Raw genomic sequence first — 23,519 nt, 5'->3', positions numbered from 1 at the left:
GGGAGAACTGGGTTTGATTCTCCACTTGCACCTGGCTGGATGACCTTGGGCAAGCCATAACTCTGGCACAGCTGTTCTGGAAAAAGAGCCGTTTCTATCAGAGCTCTCTCAGCCCCACCTACCTCACAGGGTGTCTGTTGTGGGGAGGGGAAGGGAAAGGAGTTTGTAAGCTGCTCTGAGACACCTTTGGGTAGTGAAGGGCGGGGTATAAATCCAATCTCTTCTCTTCTTCTATCTCCATTATTATGAAAATTCCCGGGGAAGAGATCAAAAATTATATCTTACTGTTCTCCTTATAGATAAATCACGTCAGACTGTGGAGAAAGTTGCAAAATATTGTACTGAAGCAAGATCTTTTTGAGCCTCATTGGAGATGCACATTGCCCTTTTATATATTAGCACTGCAACCAGGATTCTTAGTATACAAATTTGTAGTATTATATTTTCAATCTTAATTTTAATTGTGTTTATTTTTGCTGGTCGCCTGTAATCAATCAGTCAAGTCAGCCAATCACTGTAACACTTGAACAAACAGATGAACGTGGAAAGCAACATCTGATTTTAATTTTTCATCAGAGGCTGAGGGCATGAAGAAACAGCAATGTGCTGATGACCAAAGAGATTCCCAGAAGCTACAAAGCTCAAAAGCTACCAGCATAGTGGAAGGTTCAGGTTTAAATGATATATTGACGCGGTTTTCAGTTTTTTTAAAAAGGGAGCACATGAAGCTGCCTTATACGGAACCTGTGGTCCATCAAGGTCAGTATTGTCTACTCAGACTGGCAGCAGCTCTCCAGGGACTCAGGGAGAGGTCTTTCACATTACCTGCTACCTAATCCTTTTAACTGGGGGTTCCAAGGATTGAACCTGGGACCTTTTGCATGTTGAGCAGATGCTCTGCCACTGAGGAGGAGAAGGAGGAGGATTGGATGTATACACCACCCTTCTCTCAGAGCGGCTTACAAACTCCTTTCCCTTCCCCTCCCCACAACAGACACCCTGTGAGGTAGGTGGGGCTGAGAGAGCTCTGACAGAAACTGCTCTTTCAAGGACAGGTCTTGTCAGAAGGCTTACCCAAGGACAGCTCTTTCAAGGACAGGCTTGCCCAAGGTCATCCAGCAGCTGCAAGTGGAGGAGTGGGGAATCAAACCCGGTTCTCCCAGATTAGAGTCCACGCACTTAACCACTACACCACAGCCCCTCGAAAACATGATAATTACCAAAACTTGTTCAGTACTAAAAGTCCGTGCACTTAACCACTACACCAAACTAGCTCTCACACCTGTCTGTGTAAAAAGGACGGTATAAAAGGACTTTTGATTCAACCTCTTGGTATCCACAAGGACAAATTTGGATATGGAACTTTTTGGTGTCTTCTTTTTAAAAGGGCTGAAGTGAGAACATTAAAACACGCCTAGGAAAAAGCTGATCTTCGTTTCGGTGATGTGAGATTTCCCAGATCATTCGTTAGTTTGAATTGGCTATATTCTATGTAGTGGTATTTCCTAGCAGAAGAGACATGTTGTTGTAGCTCTATGTCTTGAGCTCTTCGTCTGACTTCGTGTATCGCTCTTGTATATCCCACATGCAGCAGGTTATTTGGTGTCAGTCCTATTTTCTGTAGTTTTAAGTTCAGAGACTTTTCCCATCTTGATTGATGGTGATCAGCCAAGGACCCTGGCCCATAGCTACAGTGGGGCATCTTGGGGCTAGGCCCCCTTACTTACTGGCATGGCCCCCTGACTTCCCATCCAGCCCAGGACCCGAGCGGTGGCGGGTGCAGGGAAGGAGCCGGGTATTCTGGTGCAAAGGGCTGGCTACGGTGGCTGCACAGAGCCAGACAGCACCTCTCTATTTTCCCCAGAAAGTCTATTTCCCTTGGAAAGTACTTGTTGCTGGCGGGCTGCGCTGTGCAGCACAGGATGCCAACTATGGTGGCTTGAGGGGCTGCTGCGAGGCAGAAGCGGCTTGGCAGAGCTTAATTAACTTTAATTAAATTACCTTTAATTCCATTAGCCAGTGCCCTAGCGTTCTAGTGTTTCTAGGCGTAATATTGAATTTGGTACGCCAGATGGCAAGGTCAGAATGGCTCTTGAAAATTTGGTTTGTATGATTTCCAAGGGTTTAGGGGTTTGATATAAACAGATTTGTAGCCCATACAGCATTCGGTTCACAACCTTCGCATCAAAGACTTTATTGACAGGTGGTGTATATTGTCCTCCCTTCATGTAAAAAACCTCAACAGCCCTTTTAGAGTTCTTTGTGTGACTGCCTTGATGTATTTTAGTGAAACAGACCAAGAGCCAGAAGAATGAAAAACCACCCCTAAATATTTGTAGCCATTGACTTGTTCTAATCTATGCTATTTCCTTTAATCATCCATCTGTGCTTGGTTTTCCGTCTAGAAAGCATGAGCACTTTAGAGTTATTAAAGCTGATTGTTAGTGAAAGCTAAGGATAATAATACTACATCGTCTGCATAAAGGAGAGTTGTGAGCAGACATAATGTCAATTTAGCAGAATGATAGATATCGCCTGCAAGAGGCTTTTCTATTAAGTTAATATTAAAATTAAACAGAGTGGGGAGGAATTATACATCCTTGTTTGACAACTCTGGAGACGCCTATGGTATTGGTCACGTAGCCACCTATGTTACGACTTTTAGCCTAGTGTCTATGTAAAGTCATTGTATCAGCAGTAATAGCCGTTTATCAACGGATGTGTGTTTTTAAAAATTTTGTACCTAACCTCTCTCTCGATATAGAGTCAAAAGCTAAAATCAATAAAGGCTGCGTATAAGGCTCCATTTATTGAAAGGCCATATTTATCCACAAGATACTGAACAATCAAAGCTTGATCTATTGTACAGCGGCCAGATCTAAATCTAGCCTGTTCATCAGCGAGAATATTTTCTTCCTCTAGCCAGCCCAGAAGCTTCTCTAGTATAATTTGCTGATGACACTCAGGAGGCTAACTGGATGATAATTAGAAGGATTTAATCTAGAACATCAGAGGCCTTGGCCTCTATGCCCTGCTGTGGGTCCTCCAGAGGAACTGGTTGGCCACTGTGTGACAGAGGATGCTGGACTCGATGGACCACTGGGCTGATCTAGCAGGGCTCTTCTTGCATTCTTATGAGGGGAAGGCCTCGGCCTCTCTGTCCTGTTGTTGGCCCTCCAGACGAACTGGTTTAGCCACTATGTGAGACAAGATGCTGGACTCGATGGACCACTGGTCTGATCCAGCAGGGCTCTTCTTATGTTCTTAACCCTTCTTGAAGATAGGAATAAATATCGCTAAACCCCAGTCCTTCGGAATCTGAGTTGAGCAATCTGGGTGAATAAGGCCGCTAACACTGGGACCCACCAATCCCGGTTGTCCTTTAACATTTCTGGCATTATATTATCAGTTCCAGGAGCCTTCCCTGTTTTCAGATGACGGATGAGATTTTTTAATTTCAAGAGGAGATACTGGAGGCCACTCTGGTAAGTCATGGTGCTCAGATGAAGGGAGCTGGGCAGGGCCCGATGCTAAAATACTCTTAAAATATGTCTCCCAGAGACTTGTTGGAATGTGGGCCTCAGGGCCGGGAAAGTGTACATATAGCCATCTCGCTACCATCCTCCAGAACAGAACTGAATCGTTTTGTTGTGAAGCTCCTATTAATCTCTGCCATAAATCTTTTTAGTAGTCTTGTTTTTTTCTTCCTAATGAGGAGTTTATATGTGTGTTTTTAATCATATCACTCATCTGGTATTTTTTACCAGTTCCGTAATCTCCCTTATAAATAAAAGCCGAATGGTGGTGGCACTTCTCTAGAACATTCCACACGCTCCGGAATTGGTTGGCGCCCTGGTGTGTCACTCAGAATCTGCCCCTACCCAGTGGCTGCATTGCTTGAGTCCTGCCTCCAACATTCTAAACAGTTTGCTGTTCATCTCCCCCCCCATAGCCAGTCAGAACACAGAGGTTATTTGCATATGCAGCCTCATTGGCCTTTGCCTCGGAACACAGAGGTCGTTTGCATATGCGACTTGATTGGCTTTTGCCTCTAACATTCTAAACAGTTTGCTGTTCTGAGGTAAAATATGTCCAATCTCCAGGTGAGGGCTGGAGATCACTCAGAATTACACCTGCTTTCCAGATGGCAGAGATCAGTTCCCCTGGAGAAAATGGTGGGCTCTGTATCTTTATATGCTGCTGAGGTGGGCCCCATATGACAGCCAATGTGACGTAGCAGTCAGGGCTTCAGAGCACGGGAGAGGCTGCAGGTGTGTGGGGGTGGAAAGCTGAAGAGTGAGGGGGAAATAAAGGAAGGTTGATGACTGGCTGGGAAGGAGATAGGGTTGCCAACTCTAGGTGGGAAATTCCTGGAGATGTGAGGGATGGAGCCTGGAGAGGGTGAGGTTTCAGGAGGCGTGGGACCTCAGACAGGTACAAAGCCATAGATTCCACCCTCCAAATTTGTCATTGGGTTTGTGAGCAAAGATCGAATCAGCCCATCCCTAAAGACGCTTACTGGATAGACTTCAAAGGAAGCTAGAAAATATTTCATTTTAAACAGTATATTTCAGAATTATAAAACATTTAAAAGTTAAAAGAATCTTATTACAAGATGGAGGGCTTGGCAAACTTTTGTGATTTGCCAGGTCAACATTGCACTATGCAGCAGAATTCTTAATAACTTGCTCAGTGAATCAGATGCTGTGTGTGTGTGTGGTTGTGTGTGTATGCACTTGGGTGCCTGGAAGTCATGGTGACCCCTAGTGGGGTTTGGACGTTTCAGAGAGGTGGCTTGGTTGCCTGCCTCCGCGTCCCAAGCTCTGGTATTCCTTGGAGGTCTCTTCCTCTTATTTATTCTGCTGGAAGCAATCTTTAGCATGACCTTGTTTATTTGTAAAATTAAGGAGCAGCCCCAATGATCGTTTATCACACTTTCCAGTTCGAGGAGGAGTCCTTCCTTTGTCAACTGGGTCACCAAGATCTTGACCCAAGTTATTTCGAGATTGCTCTATGGTAGTAGATCACTGATTTTCCATAACTGTTTAGAGAACTTTCCTAAAGGCTTCTATTTTTGTTAGCTATTCAAAGATTGAAATGACTGTGATTGCCGTTGACAGGCACTGGTCGGCGACAAAGCACAAGAGGTTTCCTTGAAATTGTTGCAAGAGGCCTAACTGTTTTCCCCAGATGTTTCCAGGGAAACAGTTGTCTTCCCCAGTTCCTCATAGATCATAGAATGTTAGAGTTGGAAGGGACCTTGCAGGTCATCTAGTCCAACCCCCTGCACTCTGAAGGAGCGTAGCCGAAAGGTAGCCCAACAACATAACTGAAAGACGGTCATCCAGCCTCTGCTTGAAAACGTCCAGTGAAGGAGCATCCACCACCTCCCCAGGCAGTCTGTTCCACTGCTTAACCACTTTTACAGTTTGGAAGTTTCTCCTGATATTGAGCCAGTATCAACTCCCTTGTAATTTCCACCCATTAGATCTAGCCTTGCAATCCGGAGCAAAAGAGAATAGATCTGCTCCATCTTCTACATGACAGCCCTTCAGATACTTGAAGACTGCAATCATGTCTCCTCTAAGCCTTCTCTTTCCCAGGCTAAACATACCCAACTCTTTCAGCCTTTCCTCATAAGACTTGGATTCCAACCCTCTCACCATCCTGGTTGCCCTCTTCTGGACACGCTCGAGCTGGTCAACATCCTTCCTAAAATGTGGTGCCCAAAGCTTTCTTCGCAGTCACATCGCACTGCAGGCTCATGTTTAGCTTGTGATCAACCAGAACACCTAGATCCCTTTCACGTGTGCGGCTGTCAATTCTTCCAGGTGTGAGTCCGTATCCCAACTATCCCCATTACTTGACTCAGTATCAATCAGGGAGCATCTCTGTTTCCTAAAAGGGAATATCCTTTTCGAACCTGAGCAGTATCAGTTAAGAGCATGTCTCTTTTTCTTAAAGGGGAAGAAAAGATTGGATTTGTACCCCGCCCTCCACTACCCGAAGAAGTCTCAGAGTGGCTTACAATCTCTTTTCCCTTCCCCTCCCCACAACAGACGCCCTGTGAGGTAGGTGGGGCTGAGAGAGCTCTTTTGAGAACTGCTCTTGAGAGAACAGCTCTGAAAAAACTTGTGACTGACCCAAGGTCACACCAGCAGCTGCATGTGGAGGAGCGGGGAATCAAACCCGGTTCTCCCAGATTAGAATCCGTGCTCCTAACCACTACACCAAGCTGGCTCTCTGGAAAGCCCTCTTACAGCCTGGGAAGAATGTAGGTTATTTACAAGTTCCCTGGGTTCCCTGAAGCAGTGACAGATTTTTTTTCCTCTTGCATGTCCTGCATATGGAGTTTTTTAGGTCCTTGCTTCTCTAGCTACTCCTGCTGGTTTAGACTCATTTATGGTTTTACAAACAATTCCTAGAAAGCTTATCTTTAAGTAGTTCAGGGATGTTATATTTTGTGTCCCTCTTCAGGAGTTGGCAGTTAGACAATAATACAGCAGGAAACAGCCATAAAATGATAAGAAAGTAAGAGAGAAGTTTGGCATGTGGCTACTGGACCTCCCATCTCAAGTGTTAAATTATCCTACTTAAAAAGAAGCAGCCCCTTCTGGAATAGCCATAAAGACATCTTCAAGTTAGGATTTGCGGTATGTAAGGAATGCACTACATCATCAAGGAGTAAATAAACTGATTCCCAGCAGGGAACTGACTCCCGCCACTTGATCTAAACAGAATTTTCAGGAGTTGGCTCCATCTTAGTTCTTTCACCTCTGATACTCCCTCCCACACTCCAAAAAAACCTGTCTTCTCTCATTAAAAGTCCTGTATTGCCAGGGAGGAGAGTTTCACAGGCACCGTGGACCACTGAAAAGACAAATAAGCGGGCTCTAGATCAAATCAGATCTGAACTGGACTACTGTAACTTACTCTATGCTGGCCTGCCCTTGAGACTGACCCGGAGGCTCCAACTAGTCCAGAATGCAGCAGCGCAAGTCCTGGCAGGAACGCCACAGACAGCACATATACAACCTGTGCTGCACCAGCTACACTGCTTACCAGTGGAATACTGACTCGGGTTCAAGGTATTAGCATTGACTTTTAAGTCCTTGGGTGATCAGAGACCCACGTACCTTTGGGACCACCTTCTCCACTATGTCCCCAGAAGGATGCTCAGATCAGCTGACAACAACCTGCTGGCGATCCCCGGCCCTAGGGGAGTCCAGCTGTCCTTGACTAAGGCCAGGGCCACTCGGTCCTGCCCCCGACCCAGTGGAACTCTCTGCCACACAACATCGGGGCCCTGAAGAATCTGATGCCATTCTGCAGGGCCTGCAAGGCAGAGATATTCCGCCAGGCTTTTCGTTGAGGGCAGCAATGGTTAAAACTGGCACCTGGTTTTTTTCCTATGACCCCCTAGAGATGTAAAATTTCCGGAAATTTTGAAGCTCGGAAAAAACCCCGGGTTTTTTCGGGAGGAAACGGAAATTTTCGGAAAAATTGAAAAAATGCTACATCGGCATTTCTTTTGTCTTTTCTAGACTGAAAGTCATTCTGTTACTTTAGGAACATAAAATATGACTATGGACATTTTTACTTGGCATGAAATTATCACAACTAGCATATTAAAAATAAAGTGTATCCAGACAATTATTACAAACAGAATACCCTCCCACATGCAAAAACAAAACTGAAACCTTTTTCTTTTCTTGTGACAATAGCACCTCCAAAGGAAGAAATGCATCTTGTTCTTGCATTGGAGAGTTCAATTTGTAACCTAGGATTTGCTTGTCCTCCATGCACAGAAATTAGATCAATCTGACACCATACATATTTTTAAGAAATGATTTGGAAAATATTTGAACACCTTGTTTTAAAATATTTTATTCATCATGTTAAAATAAAATATTCCATAATCATTTTTTTTTTCTTTTTTCAATTTTTCCAATTTTTCGGAAAAAAACAAAAAAGGCTTCAGGAAAATAACGGAAAAAAAACGTTTCCCCCCCGAATTTTTCCGGTTTTTTTCGTAGCCAGCAAAAGGGGTCTATATCGCCATATGGACTGTTAATTTACTGGATTATTATAATTTTATGCTGACTGTATTTTAACTGACAAGATTGCCCAGAGCCTGCTTGCAGGATGGGCGATTCATAAATTTAAACAAATAAAACTCTCCCTAGAAGCTAGGGAGAAGCGGTAGCTCAGTGGTTAAGCTGCTGAACTGCAGGCTGTGGAAGGTCAGCAGTTCAGCAGTTCGAGACCCGGAGTGTGCCGCATGACGGAGTGAGCTCCCGTCTCTAGTTCCAGCTCCTGCCAACCTAGCAGTTCGAAAGCAAGACATTGCAAGTAGATAAATAGGTACCACTTCGGTGGGAAGGTAACAGCATTCCGTGCACCTTGGTGTTTAGTCATGCCGGCCACATGACCACGGAAACGTCTTTGGACAGCGCTGGCTCTTCGGCTTTGAAACGGAGATGAGCGCCGCAACCCTAGAGTCGGATTCGACTGGCTTTCGAGCAAGGGAACCTTTACTTTAATAGACAGGGGCTCTGGGGCAAGTGATGCTCTGTCTTCTTGGTGCTTGGGGGGGGGCAACAGTGGGAGGGTTTCTAGTGTCCTGGCCCCACTGGTGGAACTCCTGAGGGCCCCTGGTATTTTTGGCCACTGTGTGACACAGAGTGTTGGACTGGATGGGCCATTGGCCTGACCCAACAGTGGCTTCTCTTATGTTCTCATGACCCCAGTGGGGCACAATGCCACAGAGAGTCCACCCTCCAAAGCAGCCATTTTCTCCCGGGGAACTGATCTCTATCGTCTGGATCCCCCTGCTCCCACTTGGAGCTTATTCAAGAACCGTAACTTTAAAACTGATATTTAGTCTGCTACCATAAAGGCGACGTCAGCATCCCGCCCAGCTCCTGTTACTCACCAGCCTCCACCACCCCCCTCCCCTTTTTAACCCCCCAAACAGAGTAGGGACGTTGCAGACACCCCTTCGCCCACCCCACAAGTCAGACTCACCGAGGTAAGGCGATCGCTCTGAGCAGTAGGGCAGAGATCCCGTGGGGCTTCCGTGACGGGGCTGCTGAGGCAAAAGGCTGAGGTTCGTGTAGACGTCATGGGTCCGTGAGTAATCAAAAGACGGGTTCGCATCATGCCCAAAGATGGAGGCCAGGTTCCGGAAGCCACCGAAGGAGAAATAGGCCATGAAGGCAAACTGGAAGCAGATCAGGAGGGCCAAAGTGCAGGGCCGATCCAGAAGTCTTCGGAGCATGGTGCTAGGGGGCGATCGCTCCTTCTGGGGTGGGGGTGGGGTCTTTCTCCTGAAAAGCAGAAGACGAAGTCACCCCCAGCTTTATGGGGGGGGGGGGAACGCTTCCCTCTTCCCCCGAAGGAGCGGGAAGACAGAACACGGCACCCAGTGATCGGCAGGGTATGCGGCCTCACAGGATGGGAACACGTTTCCCCAGGAATCCCTGTGAGGAAGCCACAGACATTATACCAGATTCAAACCGTTTTTACTTTGTAGCATAAATGTGTTCTAAGCGCCACAGGATTGTTATTAAGTTACCGATTAAACCTTCAGCAGGCTCAACTGGTAATTTACAGCAACCCAAGCATTACGCCGTGAGGGATTTTAACTGGCAAGGGTTGATACAAAGCATCAGGAATAGTTTTTACAGTTGTTGGGGGCGAGGTGAGCAACCACAATGATGTAATACATTGTAGCTTTTAATATCATGAGTCACCTTCTAGGGAGGTGGTACCACGGCTCAGTGGCAGAGCACCCGCTTGGCATGCAAGAAGGTCCCAAGTTCAATCACCAACATCTCCAGTTAAAAAGACCAGGCAGTAGATGATGTGAAAGACCTCTGCCTGAAACTCTGGAGAGCTGCTGCCAGTCTGAATAGGCGGCCAGTGGAAGGCAGGTTTCATGTGGGTTCTCATACTTGGTATGCAAAAGGTCCCAGGTTCAATCCCCAATGTCTCCAGTTAAAAGGACCAGGCAGTAGATGATGTGAAAGACCTCTGCCTGAAACTCTGGAGAGCTGCTGCCAGTCTGAATAGGCGGCCAGTGGAAGGCAGGTTTCATGTGGGTTCTCATACTTGGTATGCAAAAGGTCCCAGGTTCAATCCCCAACATCTCCAGTTAAAAGGACCAGACAGTAGATTATATGAAAGACCTCCACCTCACACCCTGGACAAGCAGCTGTCAGTCTGAGCAGACAATACTGCCCCTGACAGACCAATTGTTTGGTTCAGTATAAGGCAGCTACGTATGCATACCTCCCATTTACAAAAAAAAAGTCTCTCTTATCGAGGATTTAGATAAGAAAAATGTCTGTAAACTGAATTAATTAAGATAGGCTTATGGCAAGAATTGCACCAACATTAGTAGGAAAGGGTGGCTTTGTAAATGGAGGAAAACACATTATTTTCCTTTCAGGCTTGCTCATCAGCCACTGAAATGTCCACTTTTATGTGTGGGTGAAGCAGGATGCCCTGAACACTGTGGACTAGCTACTTTGCCAGGCTTCTCTGCAACCTTCAACTTCAAAGGCAGACTCATCAGCTTCAGGAACCTTTAATCAGTTGATGAGTCTAATTAATACAACTCCCTCAAGTACTACCACTTGTGCCCCTAAATCAAACTAATTCCAGCAGTCCATTTGATCAAAGTAATCTTGGATGACGAAGCTCATACAGTCAGTCTTATAAATCGGGATATATTTGCATATTCATAGATCAGCCACTCCAAAGCAGGAGAGATCTTCTTGCTAGGAATTTGAAATGAGGAACGGCACAGTGCTCCGAGTAAACTAGGCCGGGGGAGAGCCAGGTCTCAAATTCCCACTCTGCCACAAAGCGCACTAGGTGACCTTGGGCCAATCGCTCTCCACCCGACTTCTCACAGGGCTGTTGTGAGGATAATTTGGAAGAAAGAAGACTGATCTATGGTACTGCAAGGCCCTCTAAGAGGAGGGAGTGTGTGTGCGCACGTGTAAGTAAAGTGTCACCAATTCCCACCCAGCTTAGAGTGACCCTGTAGGGTTTTCGTGGCAAGAGACAAACAGAGGTGGTTTGCCATGGCCTGCGCCCATGGCCTGCCCTCTGCATAGCAACCCCAGAATTCCTTTGTGGGCTCCCATCTAAGTACTAATCAAGGACGACCCTGCTCAGCTTCCAAGATCTGACAAGACTGAGCTAAATGCAGCCATCCAGGTCAAGGAAGCACGGGATATCAATTAACAGGCAGCGTGCCTCAACTTACAAGAGGCATTCCCGCTTTTCCAAGACAGAAGGAGGAACGCCTCTTCTAAAAGGACACCTTTCCGTTGGTAGCTTTTGCAAACGGAGTAAAAAGGTGAAACAAAAACTGCTGGTCGAGTTAACTGGCTGCACCCTTTTAATCTACTTTTATTCACTGGTTAAACCCCAGAGCCTTAACTATCACTCATTACAACACCAGGAAGTTACAAGTACCGGTATGTAACTTCCTCTTAAGGCAGATACAGTTCCCCCTTCCCAAGCCAGGACAAAAGAGCTTGGCACACGTCCACACAACACGTCACCCAAGACATTTAACAAGCCGTTAGCCAGTGCCAAACAAACCTGTGGCTTGAGAGAAACCTACTTATTTATTTATTTATTGTATTTATTTTTCATATTTATATCCCGCCCTCCCCATGGGCTTCACGCAAGACCATGGAGTGCAGTTAGTACGTAAAAGTGGAAGTTAAATAAGGTGTTCCAGAAAGTGGACCAGTGAAGTCCCTGGTTCGAATTCCACCAGCTCCGAGGAATTCGCTAAGGGGCTTTAGGCAAGCCACTGGCTTGGCTTCTCTATAGGTCACCTGTCTCCAGATTCTCTGGCTTGCAGGGTGGGGCTGGAAGGATTCCAGCGAAGCCAGCGTAGCTAGAAGCATTTTGAATACTCAAAAGCGCTGTATAAATACCAAAGCCTTCCCTGGTTGCGTTATACTGCACTTTCACACAGGTACACAAAACGGGAGAAAGTGTCAAATCCAGCTTCTTAAGAATGCCAGTAGTCACAATTTAAGAAGAAAAAAAGAGAGGTTACTAGTCCTCATGGTCACAAAGGCACGTTTTCCATTCCTATGCTTGGGGACGCCTGCTACCATTTTGGAAAGGAGAAATATGGCTGATTCATATTTCCTGAGGCCGAGGGTGGGGCTTCAGTGCCCTTCAGAAACACCTTGGCCCCTCCCCACAAATAGCAAGAGAAACTATGCCAAAAATATATTTTTTCTTTAAAAAAAAGAAAGAATAAGTAAAGCACCACAAGGGACTCATATTTCTGTCTTCCTATCACCAGTCCTCTTTTCCCTTTATCATAGGAAACCAAACCTTTCCTTGTGTAAAATCGGGCAAAGGCAGCCTGGCCGACCCCCACCCCAATTCCCCCCACCCCCGTTCCCTCCACCCTCCCATGCTTTATTTAGGGATACAGTAGAGGACTCCCCCTTAGAAACAAAAAGCGTCCCGCTGTCTTAGGCGCATTCGCCATAACTTTCAGTCGCCGGGTTCCCTTTTCTGCGAAGGGGGCCGCCGGATCAGGCCACCTGGCAAAAATCACCTCCCCCCCAACCCCGGCTTCTCCTCCCGTCCCTTTCCAGCCCCCTTTCCAGTGGGGAGAGGGGGGGATCATCACCCCTAACCACCCGCGTCCCACAGAAAGAGCCCCTCCATCCGACCCTGCCTGCCTGCCTGCCTGCCTGCGCCCAGTCCTGCCGAAATGCAACGCCAACCTGGCTCCTCCTGTCCTCCCAGCACCCTTGGAGCCAGCCAGGTGCCCTCCGCTTCGAAGCCCCCACCCTGGCACCCTCGGCTGCCCCCTCCTCCCGCCCGCCCGCCGGCGGATCAGCCCAGGTACCTGGACGCTTGGGGCTCGCCAAGCGAGGAGACTCCCTCCGCTAACCCCACCCCAGGCTCCGGAGCACCAGCGTCGCCATCTTTAGGAGGTGAAAAATGCAAGCAAGGGGCGGAGATGCCGGGAAGGCGGGGAAGGGGAAAGAGGAGAGACGCGGGGAACTCGGGCGGGCTTCGAGGCCCCGCCCCTAAAAGCGCCCCGCGCGGATTTGCCGGAGAAGACCTGGGAGCAGAAGGGGGGGGGATTTGGAGCGCTGCGGCCGGTTGCCAGCCTCCAGGTGGGGCCTGGAAATCTCCCGCTTTGACAGCTGCGCTCCAGCGGACAGAGATCAGCTCCAGTGTTCCCTCTAAGCTGAGTGAGTGTGAGCTAGCTCGCAGTTTTTTAGCCTCCGGCTCACACGTTTTTGTCTTAGCTCAGGAAGGATGGCCCCAGAGCAAACTAATTGATGCAGCAGCCGAATCGCTCGCTCACAACTTTAATGCCAGTGGCTCACAAAGTAGAATTTTTGCTCACAAGACTCCACGGCTTAGAGGGAACATTGATCAGCTCCCCTGGAGAAAACGGCTGCTTTGAAGGGTGGACTCTCTGTGGCACTGTACCATGCCGAGGCCCCTCCCCTCCCCAAACCACGCCCTCTCCCAGATCCACCCCCAAAATCTCCAGGTATTTTCCAACCCAGACCCGGCAACCCTAGTGGGCGGGCAAGAGCTGAGCCTGGGAAAAGATGGAGGTGTCAAGAGGAGGGCGTCGCTGAGCATGTGCAGAGTGCACCCTTCACTCTTCCCCACCACCGTCCCAGAGTGTAGGGCTGCCAGCCTCCAGGGGGTGGCTGGGGATCTCCCGCTATTATACCTGATCTCCAGGCAACAGAGAACAGGTCCCCTGGAGAAAATGGCTGCTTTGGAAGTTAGACTCGACTGTCACTATGTCCCAAGCCCCGCCCTCCTCAGGGTCCACCCCAAAATCTCCAGGTATTTCCCAACCCGGAGCTGACAACCAGTGGCCACAGCTGGGATGAGACACCAGGGCTTAAATTACAGTTGCCAACCTCCAGGTGGGGCCTGGAGATCTCCTACTATTCCAGTTGATCTCCAGGTGACAGAGAGCAGTTCCCCTGGAGAAAATGGCTGCTTCGGAGGTGGGCTCTATGGCATTGCACCCCACTGAGGTCCCTGTCCTCCCCAGGCTCCATCCCCAAATCTCCAGGAGCTTCCCAACCTGGATCTGGCAACTCTACCCCCCCCATCCCCTGCTTGTGGCCAGGAAGGACCTGGCAACCCTACCCCCAAATCTCCAGGTATTTCCCTACCCACAGCTGGCAACTCTATACCTGAGACTGAAGGTAGTTATATTATCCAGGCAGGGCTCTTTTTGTAGAAAAAGCCCAGCAGGGACTCATTAGTATAATAGGCCACACCCAACAGCAGGTACTCATTAGCATATTGGGCCACACCCCTGATAGCACAGCTCATTAGCACATTAGGCCGCACCCCCATGTTACCAGAAGTGTGGTTATCCAGCCACACCCACCTTTCCCTTCTTATTCTGTTTACCTTGTTTGTTGTCAAGATCCAGGGCCTTTTTTTGGAGCAGGAACTCCTTTGCATGTTAGGCCACACACCCCTAATGTAGCCAATCCTAATGAGTTTCTGCTGTTGGGTGTGGCCTATTATGCTAATGAGTTCCTGCTGGGCGTGGCCAACTTGGGAGCCAGCCGGAACTCCGTTCCTGTGCGTTCCTGCCCAAAAATAGCCCTGGACCTACCTCTACTTTTTCAAAGCCGAAGAGCCAGCGCTGTCCGAAGACGTTTCCGTGGTCATGTGGCCGGCATGACTAAACACCAAGGCGCACGGAACGCTGTTACCTTCCCACCGAAGTGGTACCTATTTATCTACTTGCAATTTCTTGCTTTCAAACTGCTAGGTTGGCAGGAACTGGGGCCAGAGACAGGAGCTCACTCCGTCATGCGGCACACTCGGGTCTAGAACCTTCCGGTCTGCAGTTCGGTGTCTTAACCACTGAGCCACTGCAGCCCCCTTATCCAGAGTAAAATCCCTCCCAAAACAAAAACCACTTCATGCCTTTTAGGAGTACCATCTAAAATAACACAAAGGAGGGTACCGGCTTTTGCGTTCTCCACAGTTCCTCATCAGGGTGGATGTTTTTAAAGAAGAAGATGGGGGGGCATAGCATAAGCCCGATCTTAAACCTTCTTTTCTGCCAGGCAGATCTGAATAGATTAGCTGGAGCAGAGTGTGCTTTATCTGCGGGCATCATCCCTGGCACGGCCCTTCACTCTTCTGTTAGGCAAATCCTTCCACTAGAATCTCTCCTTATATATACCGCAAGGCAGTTGGAATGTCAGTTGCATATGGAACCTTCAAGGTCTTTTGCATATGGAAGCTGATTGGACTTCACTGCATTCCACACCTCAAACTCACCCCCCTCCCCGCAAGGCAGTTGGAATGTCAGTTGCATATGGAACCTTCAAGGTCTTTTGCATATGGAAGCTGATTGGACTTCACTGCATTCCACACCTCAAACTCACCCCCCTCCCCGCAAGGCAGTTGGAATGTCAGTTGCATATGGAACCTTCAAGGTCTTTTGCATATGGAAGCTGATTGGACTACACTCCATTCCACACCTCATACTCCCCCTCTGGTGGTGTGTAGGTCCCAGGAACATGTTTTAAGAGCTCTGGGGGATTATATGGACCATTCACACACTTTCAACCTTAACATACCTCATAGGGGGAGAGGAGAATGATGACAGCTGCTTTCCCTAGGCAGAGGCTGGGGGGGGGGAGTAAACTTGAAGACAGACAGGCAGATAAAGGTTAGGCTGATGGTTGCCTGGAAAGGACATAGGGTTGCCAACTCCAGGTTGGAAACTTCCAGGATAGTTTAGGAATGAAGCCTGCTGAGGGTGGGGTCTGAGGAGGAGGAAGAGAAAGAGGGGGACCTCAGACAGATACAATGCCATACTCCCCACCCTCCAAACAAGCTGTTGCCAGTCTCCAGGTGACAGCTGGAGAGCTCTTAAAGCTCTGGTGCTAATTCAAAGTGCTGCAATTTATCAACAGAGTAGTGTTTTGGCAAATCTTTAGGAATTGTTTGGTGCATTTACGATGAGGCACCCACCCAGAGCCTCTGGCATTTTCTCACTCTGCTGGCATCAAAACCAATTTAAGGCAAAATAAGAGGCTACTGAGAGGGGAGGAGATAAAGTTGCCAGCTTTAGGTATGGAAAATCCTGGAGATTTGAGGAGTGGAGGCCGGAGCGGGGGACCTCAGACAGGTTACAGTGCCATAGACTCCACCCTCCAACCCAGCTATTTGCTCCTGGGGAACTATTGTTGCCAATCTTGGCCCAGCACCCATCAAACCATTCTCTTCAACCCCCTGCTGTGCAGCTGACTTTCCCCTAGGGTTGCCAATCTCCAGGTGGGACCTGGAGATCTCCCACTGCTACAATTGATCTCCAGATGACAGAGATCAGTTTCCCCTGGAGAAAATGGCTGCTTTGGAGGGTAGACCCTATGACATTATACCTGCTGAGTCCTTCCGCCCCCCCCCCCCTGCTGCCCTCTACAGAATCCACCCCCCAACACTCCAGGTATTTCCCTCCTTATAGCTGGCAACCCTACTTTCCCCTCAGTGCCTGTTGGTAGGCAACTAAGTTTGGTCCAGTCACCTACTTTGCCCTTTGGGAGAAAACATATTGGGGCCAATCCTGATAGGGTTGCCAACTCCCGATGGGAAATTCCTGGAGATTTGAGGGATGGAGCCTGAAGAGGGTGAGGTTTGAGGAGGGGTGGGACCTCAGACAGGTACAATGCCATAGACTCCACCCTCCAAACCACTCAGTCCCTCATGGGGAACCATTGTTGCCAATCTCCAGGTGAGGGCTGGAGACCACTCAAAATTACAATTGCTCTGCAGAAGGGAGGGCGGAAGTCAGCTGAAGTCAAAGGGGCAGATAATGGTAGGTTGATGGTTAGCTGGGAAGGAGATGGGGTTGCCAACTCCAGGCTGGCAAATTCCTGGGGATTTGAGGGGTGGAGCCTGGAGAGGGTGGGGTTTGCGGAGGGGTGGGACATCAGACAGGTAGAATGCCATAGACTCCACCCTCCAAACCAGCCATTTCGTCCTGGGTAACAATTGTTGCCAATTTCCAGGTGAGGGCTACAGATCACTCAAAATTACAACTGCTCTTCAGGGAGCAGAGATCAGTTCCTCTGGAGAAAACAGTGGACTCTGCCATTATACCCTGGGCAATACTGATCTTGCTAGACCAGTGCTCTGAGTCAGTATAAGGCAGCTTTGCATGTCCAACACGTGATCTGGCCTTCTTGGGAGCTGGAGCTGGTGAGAATCTGTCCTTATATATAATTGAATAGTGGGTGCCAAAGTTCTAATTCTAAAATGCACTCCCTTAGTGTATGGCTGATGGCACTGCTCCTCAGCATATATCGCCACCAATCAGAAGGCAAAGCCCGGGTCCCGCCCACACCACAACTGCTGTGACAACCTGGTCTTTTGCATATGGAAGCTGATTGGACTTCAGTCCATTCCGCACCTCAAACTCCCCCCCCCCCGCAAGGCAGTTGGAATGTCAGTTGCATATGGAACCTGCTGTATTCTGGTGGTGTGCAGGTCCCAGGTTCATGTTTTAAAAGCAGACTGACACTGTTTGCCCAAAGCCAGAGCACTCTCCCAGAGCCTCTTTCTAGCTCCCGTTGTATCTATTTCCACAACGGGCCTTATTTCTAGTGTATATATCAAGGAGAAACACGCAGTGATGGACTAATGAATGCAGCATCCTCAGTGTGCACAGAGGACAAGAAGACAGGCCTCTCTGCCCCAGGAGTTGATGCTCCCTCTAAGCTGTGGAGTTTTGTGAGCAAAAATTCTTTTTTGTGAGCTACTGGCATGAAAATTGCCAGCAAGCGATTTGGCTACAGAGGAAGAGGAAGGAGGAGGAGACTGGATTTATATCCCACCCCTCACTCAGAGTCTCAGAGCGGCTTGCAAACTCCTTCCCCCTCCCCACAGCAGACATCCTGTGAGGTAGATGAGGCTGAGAGAGCTCTGAGAGAACTGTCCTTGAGAGAACAGCTCTAACAGAGCTACGGCTTGCCCAAAGTCATCCAGCAGCTGCGAGTGGAGGAGTGGGGAATCAAACCCGGTTCTCCCAGATTAGAGTCTGAGCACGAAACCGCTACTCCAAACTGGAGGGAAGAAGAGATTGGATTTATACCCCGCCCTTCACTCGGGGGAGTCTCAGAGCGGTTTACAGACTCCTTTCCCTTCCCCTCCCCACAGCAGACACCCTGTGAGGTACTGCATAAATTAGTTTGCTCTGGAGCCATCCTTCCTGAGCTAAGACAAAAATGTTTGGGCCAGAGGCTAAAAAACTGCGAGCTAGCTCACTCTAATGAAACTGAAGCTCAAATACTTTGGCCACCCAATGAGAAGGGAGCACTCACTGGAGAAGACCCTGATGCTGGGAAAGACTGAAGGTCAAAGAAGACGGGGACGGCAAAGGATGAGATGGTGAGACAGTGTCATAGATGCAACGAACATGAAATTGAGCAAACTTCAGAGGACGGCGGAAGACCGGAAGGCCTGGCGTGATCTGGTCCATGGGGTCGCGAAGAGTCGGACTCAACTGTGCTACTGAACAACAACAACAGCTCACTCTAACTCAGCTGAGGGGAAACATCTAGTCTGACCGATAGGGGCAAGGTTGCGCAGGGAGGGAATAGATGGGTAGACTCTGCCTCTCCAGTCTAGGTCATCCTATCTAGGTTTGGTGTGGGTAAAAGGCAGAGGACTCAGGGAGGTGGGGCTACCAAGTCTGGGTTGGGAAATTCCTGGAGTTTTAGTGGGAGGGGAGCCTGGGGAGGGGGAGGTTTTGGGGAAATGAAACAGCGAGGTATAATGCCAAAGCATCCGCCCTCCAAAGTAGCCATTTTCTCCGGGGAAGCCGATCTCTGTCATCTGGAGTTCAGTTGTGATTCCAGGAGATCTCCAGGCCCCAACTGGCAATTGGCAACCCTGCAAGTCTACGCCTTCCAGGTTTTGATGGGCTCGAGGAGAGAGTGCTCAAGGGGCCCCTCCCCTGCTCACACCTCTCTTCCTGCTGGCAGTTTGGCGTAGTGGTTAAGTGTGCGGGCTCTAATCTGGGAGAACCGGGTTTGGTTCCCCACTCCTCCACTTGCAGCTGCTGGATGACCTTGGGTCAGTCACAAGTTCTCTCAGAGCTGTGCCTGAAAGAGCAGTTCTCTCAGAGCTCTCTCTCAGCCCCACCTACCTCACAGGGTGTCTGTTGTGGGGAGGGGAAGGGAAAGGAGATTGTAAGCCGCTCTGAAATTCCGAGTGAAGGGCGGGTATAAATCCAACCTCCTCCTCCTCCTCCTCCTCCTCCTCCTCCTCCTTCCCCCCACCTGCCTGTCCATCTTTCCCTTGCCTGCTCATGACCTCTCCGACTTCCACCTGCAGGCCCTTTCCTCAGTGGCACCGGGAGGGCTGTGCAGCTGGGAATGCCGCTGTTGTGACTGCCACCACCCCACCCACTCTTCCTTTGCAGTGTTGGGCAGCCCAGCTAGCTAGGAGCAGTGTTCCCCCCAAGCTGCGTCAGTGTGAGCCAGCTCGCAGTGTTTTAGCCTCCAGCTCACACCTTTTTGTCTCAGCTCAGGAAGGGATGGCTCCAGAGCAGACTTAATTTATGCAGCAGCCAAATGTTTCGCTCACAACTTTCATGCCAGTAGCTCACAAAGTAGAATTTTTGCTCACAAGACTCCACGGCTTAGAGGGAGCATCAACTCCTGGGGCAGAGAGGCCCGTCTTCTTGTCCTCTGTGCACACGGAGGATGCTGCATTCATTTGTCCTCCTTGATATATACATTCTAGTGGAAGGATTTGCCTCTCAGCCTAGCCTTCTCTCTCTCAGCCTAGCCTTCTTTGCAGGGGTGTTGGGAGCATTGTTCCCTCTAAGCTGAATTAGTGTGAGCTAGCTCACAGTTTTTTAGCCTCCGGCTCACACATTTTTGTCTTCACTCAGGAAGGGATGGCTCCAGAGCAGACTTAATTTATGCAGCAGCCAAATGGTACTGCTGTATTTCTCCTTGCAGGAGACAGTCCCCAGAGCGTGGGGTTGTGTCATTTGGGGTGGTCCAAAAATTTTAGGGGGGTGCAGCCTGGGCTGACCCCAGTGACTGCCTGTGCGATTGTCCTGGGGGCACCTCACTTTGGAACAGCTGGCACAAGAACCAGGCTTTGGACCAGGAAGAGCCAGTTTGGTGTAGTGGTTAAGTGTGGTTAAGTGTGGTTAAGTGTGCGGACTCTAATCTTGTGTCAGAGTTCTCTCAGCCCCACCCACCTCACAGGTGTCTGTTGTGGGGAGGGGAAGGGAAAGGAGTTTGTAAGCCGCTCTGTGACTCCAAGTGAAGGGCGGGGTATAATACAATCTCTTCTCTTCTTCTTCTTCATATGTCCCCTTGAAGGGGAGGGTCCCCTGAACATGGGGATGTGGGACATGTGGTGGTCAAAACCAGGGGTCGTTTCATAGAAAAAGAGCTAGGGGAACTCATTAGCATAACTCATTAGCATATGCCAGACCCCCTGACATCACCGGAAGTGTGTCATAAGGCCACACCCCCTGACATCACCGGACGTGTGTCATAAGGCCATACACCCCGCCCCCAACGGTCCCGGCCGCCGCCACCGGCCTTGCAGCTCCACTGCCGAGCCCCATGAGGGGCCCGGCGGTGGACCTGCAAGGTCCACGGGAGTGCAAGGAAGCCCCGCGAAGGCCCTCCCTGGCCCCAGGCAGGCAGGTGTGGGGAGAGGCAGGGAGGAAGCAACTTACCCTCCCTCTTCTCCTGCCTCCTCCTGGCTGAATGAGGGCCGGAAGTGGGGTGGCCGGAAGCGGGGGGCGGGGCTTCGTCATGTGCCCCGCCCCCCGTACCTCACCCGGGGGGAACTGCGATCCCCCGCGTTCCCCCCCGAAATGACCTCTGGTCAAAACCTTATTTTGGAGTGTAAAGGGCAAGCAGCCCAACCAGTTCCTTATTCAAATCTCCTTGGAAATACAGGCCTCTTAGAGGCACTCCAAATAGAAGCTTGTGGCACCAGAACCGGTGTTTGGACCAGGCACTGCTATATGTCTCCTGCAGGGGACAGACCCCAGAGTGTAGGGATGTGTCACTTGGGGTGGTCGAAAAATTTTTTTTTTTGGGGGGGGTGCAGCCTGGCCCCAGTGTCTGCCTGTGTGATTGTCCTGGAGGCACCTCACTTTGGAGCAGCTGGCACAAGAACCAGGCTTTGGACCAGGAAGGGCCATATTTCCCCTTGCAGGCGAGGGTCCCCTGAACATGGGGGTGTATGATATATGGTAGTTTAGATTTTATTTTGGGGTTCAGAGCTTTCAAATTCTCCTCAGTGTTTTAGGTTGAATTCATGAATAAGTCACAAATAAGGAATGAAGAAGGAACTGGGAAGAAGGAACCAATTTCAGCCTGCTGGAGAAAAAGGCATATTCAGGGGTCATTTCGTAGAGAAAGAGGTGCAGGAGCTCATTAGCATAACTCATTAGCTTATTGGCATATGCCACACCTCCTGACATCACCGGAAGTGTGTCAGAAGGCAACACCCGCTGCTCAGGCTCCACTGGACTGTTTTGGGTTGCTAGTTATGGGGGTGGGACACGTGCAAATCTGTCCTCCCAGAGGAGGGAGAGCTTGTACCTGAATAAAACTTGGTCTTTAAGGTGCCACTGGACTGTTTTGGACTGGGGGGGGGGGCTCTGCAACTTACCTGGCTGCTTCTTGCTCTGACTGAGGGCTGCTGGGAGCAGGGGGTGGGGCTTGTTGCATGTGCCCGCCCCCTGGGCTTTTTACTGCCAGAGCTCAGCTCCTGTGCGCTCCTGCAGGAAAGGACCCCTGCATTCATTTGAAAGAAGAGAATTTTAATGATGGAGCAAAGAGTAGATTTCTGCCTGGTGCCTGGGTCAGAAAGATCCATTAGGAAAAGCAACATTCACTGTGGGCATCCAAACAAGTTATTTCTCGCCTCACCATGTATTTAGCTAAGCAAGGGCAGCCCTGGTCTGTATTTGAATGGAAGACCACCAAGTAAGTCCAGGTTTGCTTCATAGTAGCAGGCAATGGCAAGCTACCTCTGAACGTTTTTTGCTTTGAAAACCCTATGTGGTCACCATAAATTGACTGCGACCTGATGGTACTTTTTGCACGCGCCCCCCCTTTCCATCAAATATTCCCAAGGAAACAAAAATGGTGTCAACACATTGATAAAACCCCAAGAATAATATAGACCCTTTACATGGTTTGCAGTTTCTCATCTGATGGCAAATTTTCCCTGCTTCCTCCATCTCTGATTTACCCTCTCAAATTAGCACCTGAAAGCTCTCCAGCTGAGCTGTACTTACAATTAGCATGCTTATTATTATAATTAGCAGGCGTTTTTTTGTGATTGGTTTTAATTAACAGCTTGGAAGGGCTAAGCCCAATTCTAATGACCCTGTTGCTTGAAACGTCCCGGTTAACATTTGCAGGATTTGCAACCTATTACTGTATTCCAGGGGTAGCCAAACTTGCTTAATGTAAGAGCCACATAGAATAAACATCAGATGTTTGACAGCTGCAAGACATGAACAAATATTACACACACGTTTTTATTGGAAAATATGCAAATTTGCTTTTTTATTAACATTCAATGAGACTGCCAAAAATAAAAAACAAAAGGGGTAAAAACAGAAATTGATGATGATATTTATTTGTCCAATGATATTTATTTGTTTGCTAATTATATTTATTTGTCTAAGAGAGAGAGAAGAGAGAGGTGGAAAGAAAGAATGAAAGAGGTGGAAAGAAAGAGAAAGAGAGAAACAAAGAAAGCCAGATTGACGTAGTGGTTAGGAGCGTGGACTCTGATCTGGGAGAACTGGGTTTGATTCCCCACTCCTCCACATGCAGCTGCTGGTGTGACCTTGGGTCAGTCACAAGTTCTCTCCGAGCTGTTCTCTCAATGGCAGTCCTCGAGAGAGCTCTCAGCCCCACCTACCACACAGGGTGTCTATTGTGGGAAGGGGAAGGGAAAGGAGATTGTAAGCCACTCTGAGACTCCTTCGGGTAGTGAAGGGCGGAGTATAAATCCAATCTCTTCTCTTCTTCAAATAGATGGAGGGGAGGGAAGGGAAGGGAAGGGAGGGAGGGAGGGAGGAAGGAAGGAAGGAAGGAAGGAAGGAAGGAAGGAAGGGAGGGAGGGAGACAGAGAGAGAGAGAGAGAGAAAGAAAGAAAGAAAGAAAGAAAGAAAGAAAGAAAGAAAGAAAGAAAGAAAGAAAGAAAGAAAGAAAGAAAATAGATATGGAGGGGGAGGGAGGGAGGAATAGAAAAAGAGAAAGATGGAAACAATGAAAGAGGTGGAAAGAATGGTGGAAAGTAAAAGGAGAGAAAGTGAGAGAAACAGACAAGGAAAGCATATAGATGGGGAGGGAGGGGGAAGAAGGGCTAAGCCGCTTGCGGGGTAGGGCGGGGTAGAAATACCTTAATAAATAAATAAATAAATAAAAGGAAGGGAGAGAGAGAGAATGAGAGAG

General features: G+C 48.9%; 1 protein-coding gene across 1 annotated transcript in view; it reads right to left on the bottom strand.

The window, feature by feature from the left end:
- The window catches only part of B4GALT3 (UDP-Gal:betaGlcNAc beta 1,4- galactosyltransferase, polypeptide 3), a 34,543-nt gene extending 21,570 nt beyond the window's left edge, over positions 1–12,973 (bottom strand). Inside the window, exons 1-2 of the mRNA XM_015424742.1 lie at positions 12,902–12,973; positions 9,028–9,329 (exon numbers count right to left, since the gene is read on the bottom strand). Coding sequence (XP_015280228.1) covers positions 9,028–9,280 — 253 coding nt within the window. The 5' untranslated portion in view covers positions 9,281–9,329; positions 12,902–12,973. The remainder of the gene's footprint in view (positions 1–9,027; positions 9,330–12,901) is intronic.
- Positions 12,974–23,519: the final 10,546 nt, after the last annotated feature.

Source organism: Gekko japonicus, unplaced genomic scaffold, assembly GCF_001447785.1.
Source record: "Gekko japonicus isolate JY-2015 unplaced genomic scaffold, Gekko_japonicus_V1.1 scaffold755, whole genome shotgun sequence".
Taxonomy (NCBI): Eukaryota; Metazoa; Chordata; class Lepidosauria; order Squamata; family Gekkonidae; genus Gekko; species Gekko japonicus.
This window is presented reverse-complemented; position numbering and strand designations above follow the sequence as displayed.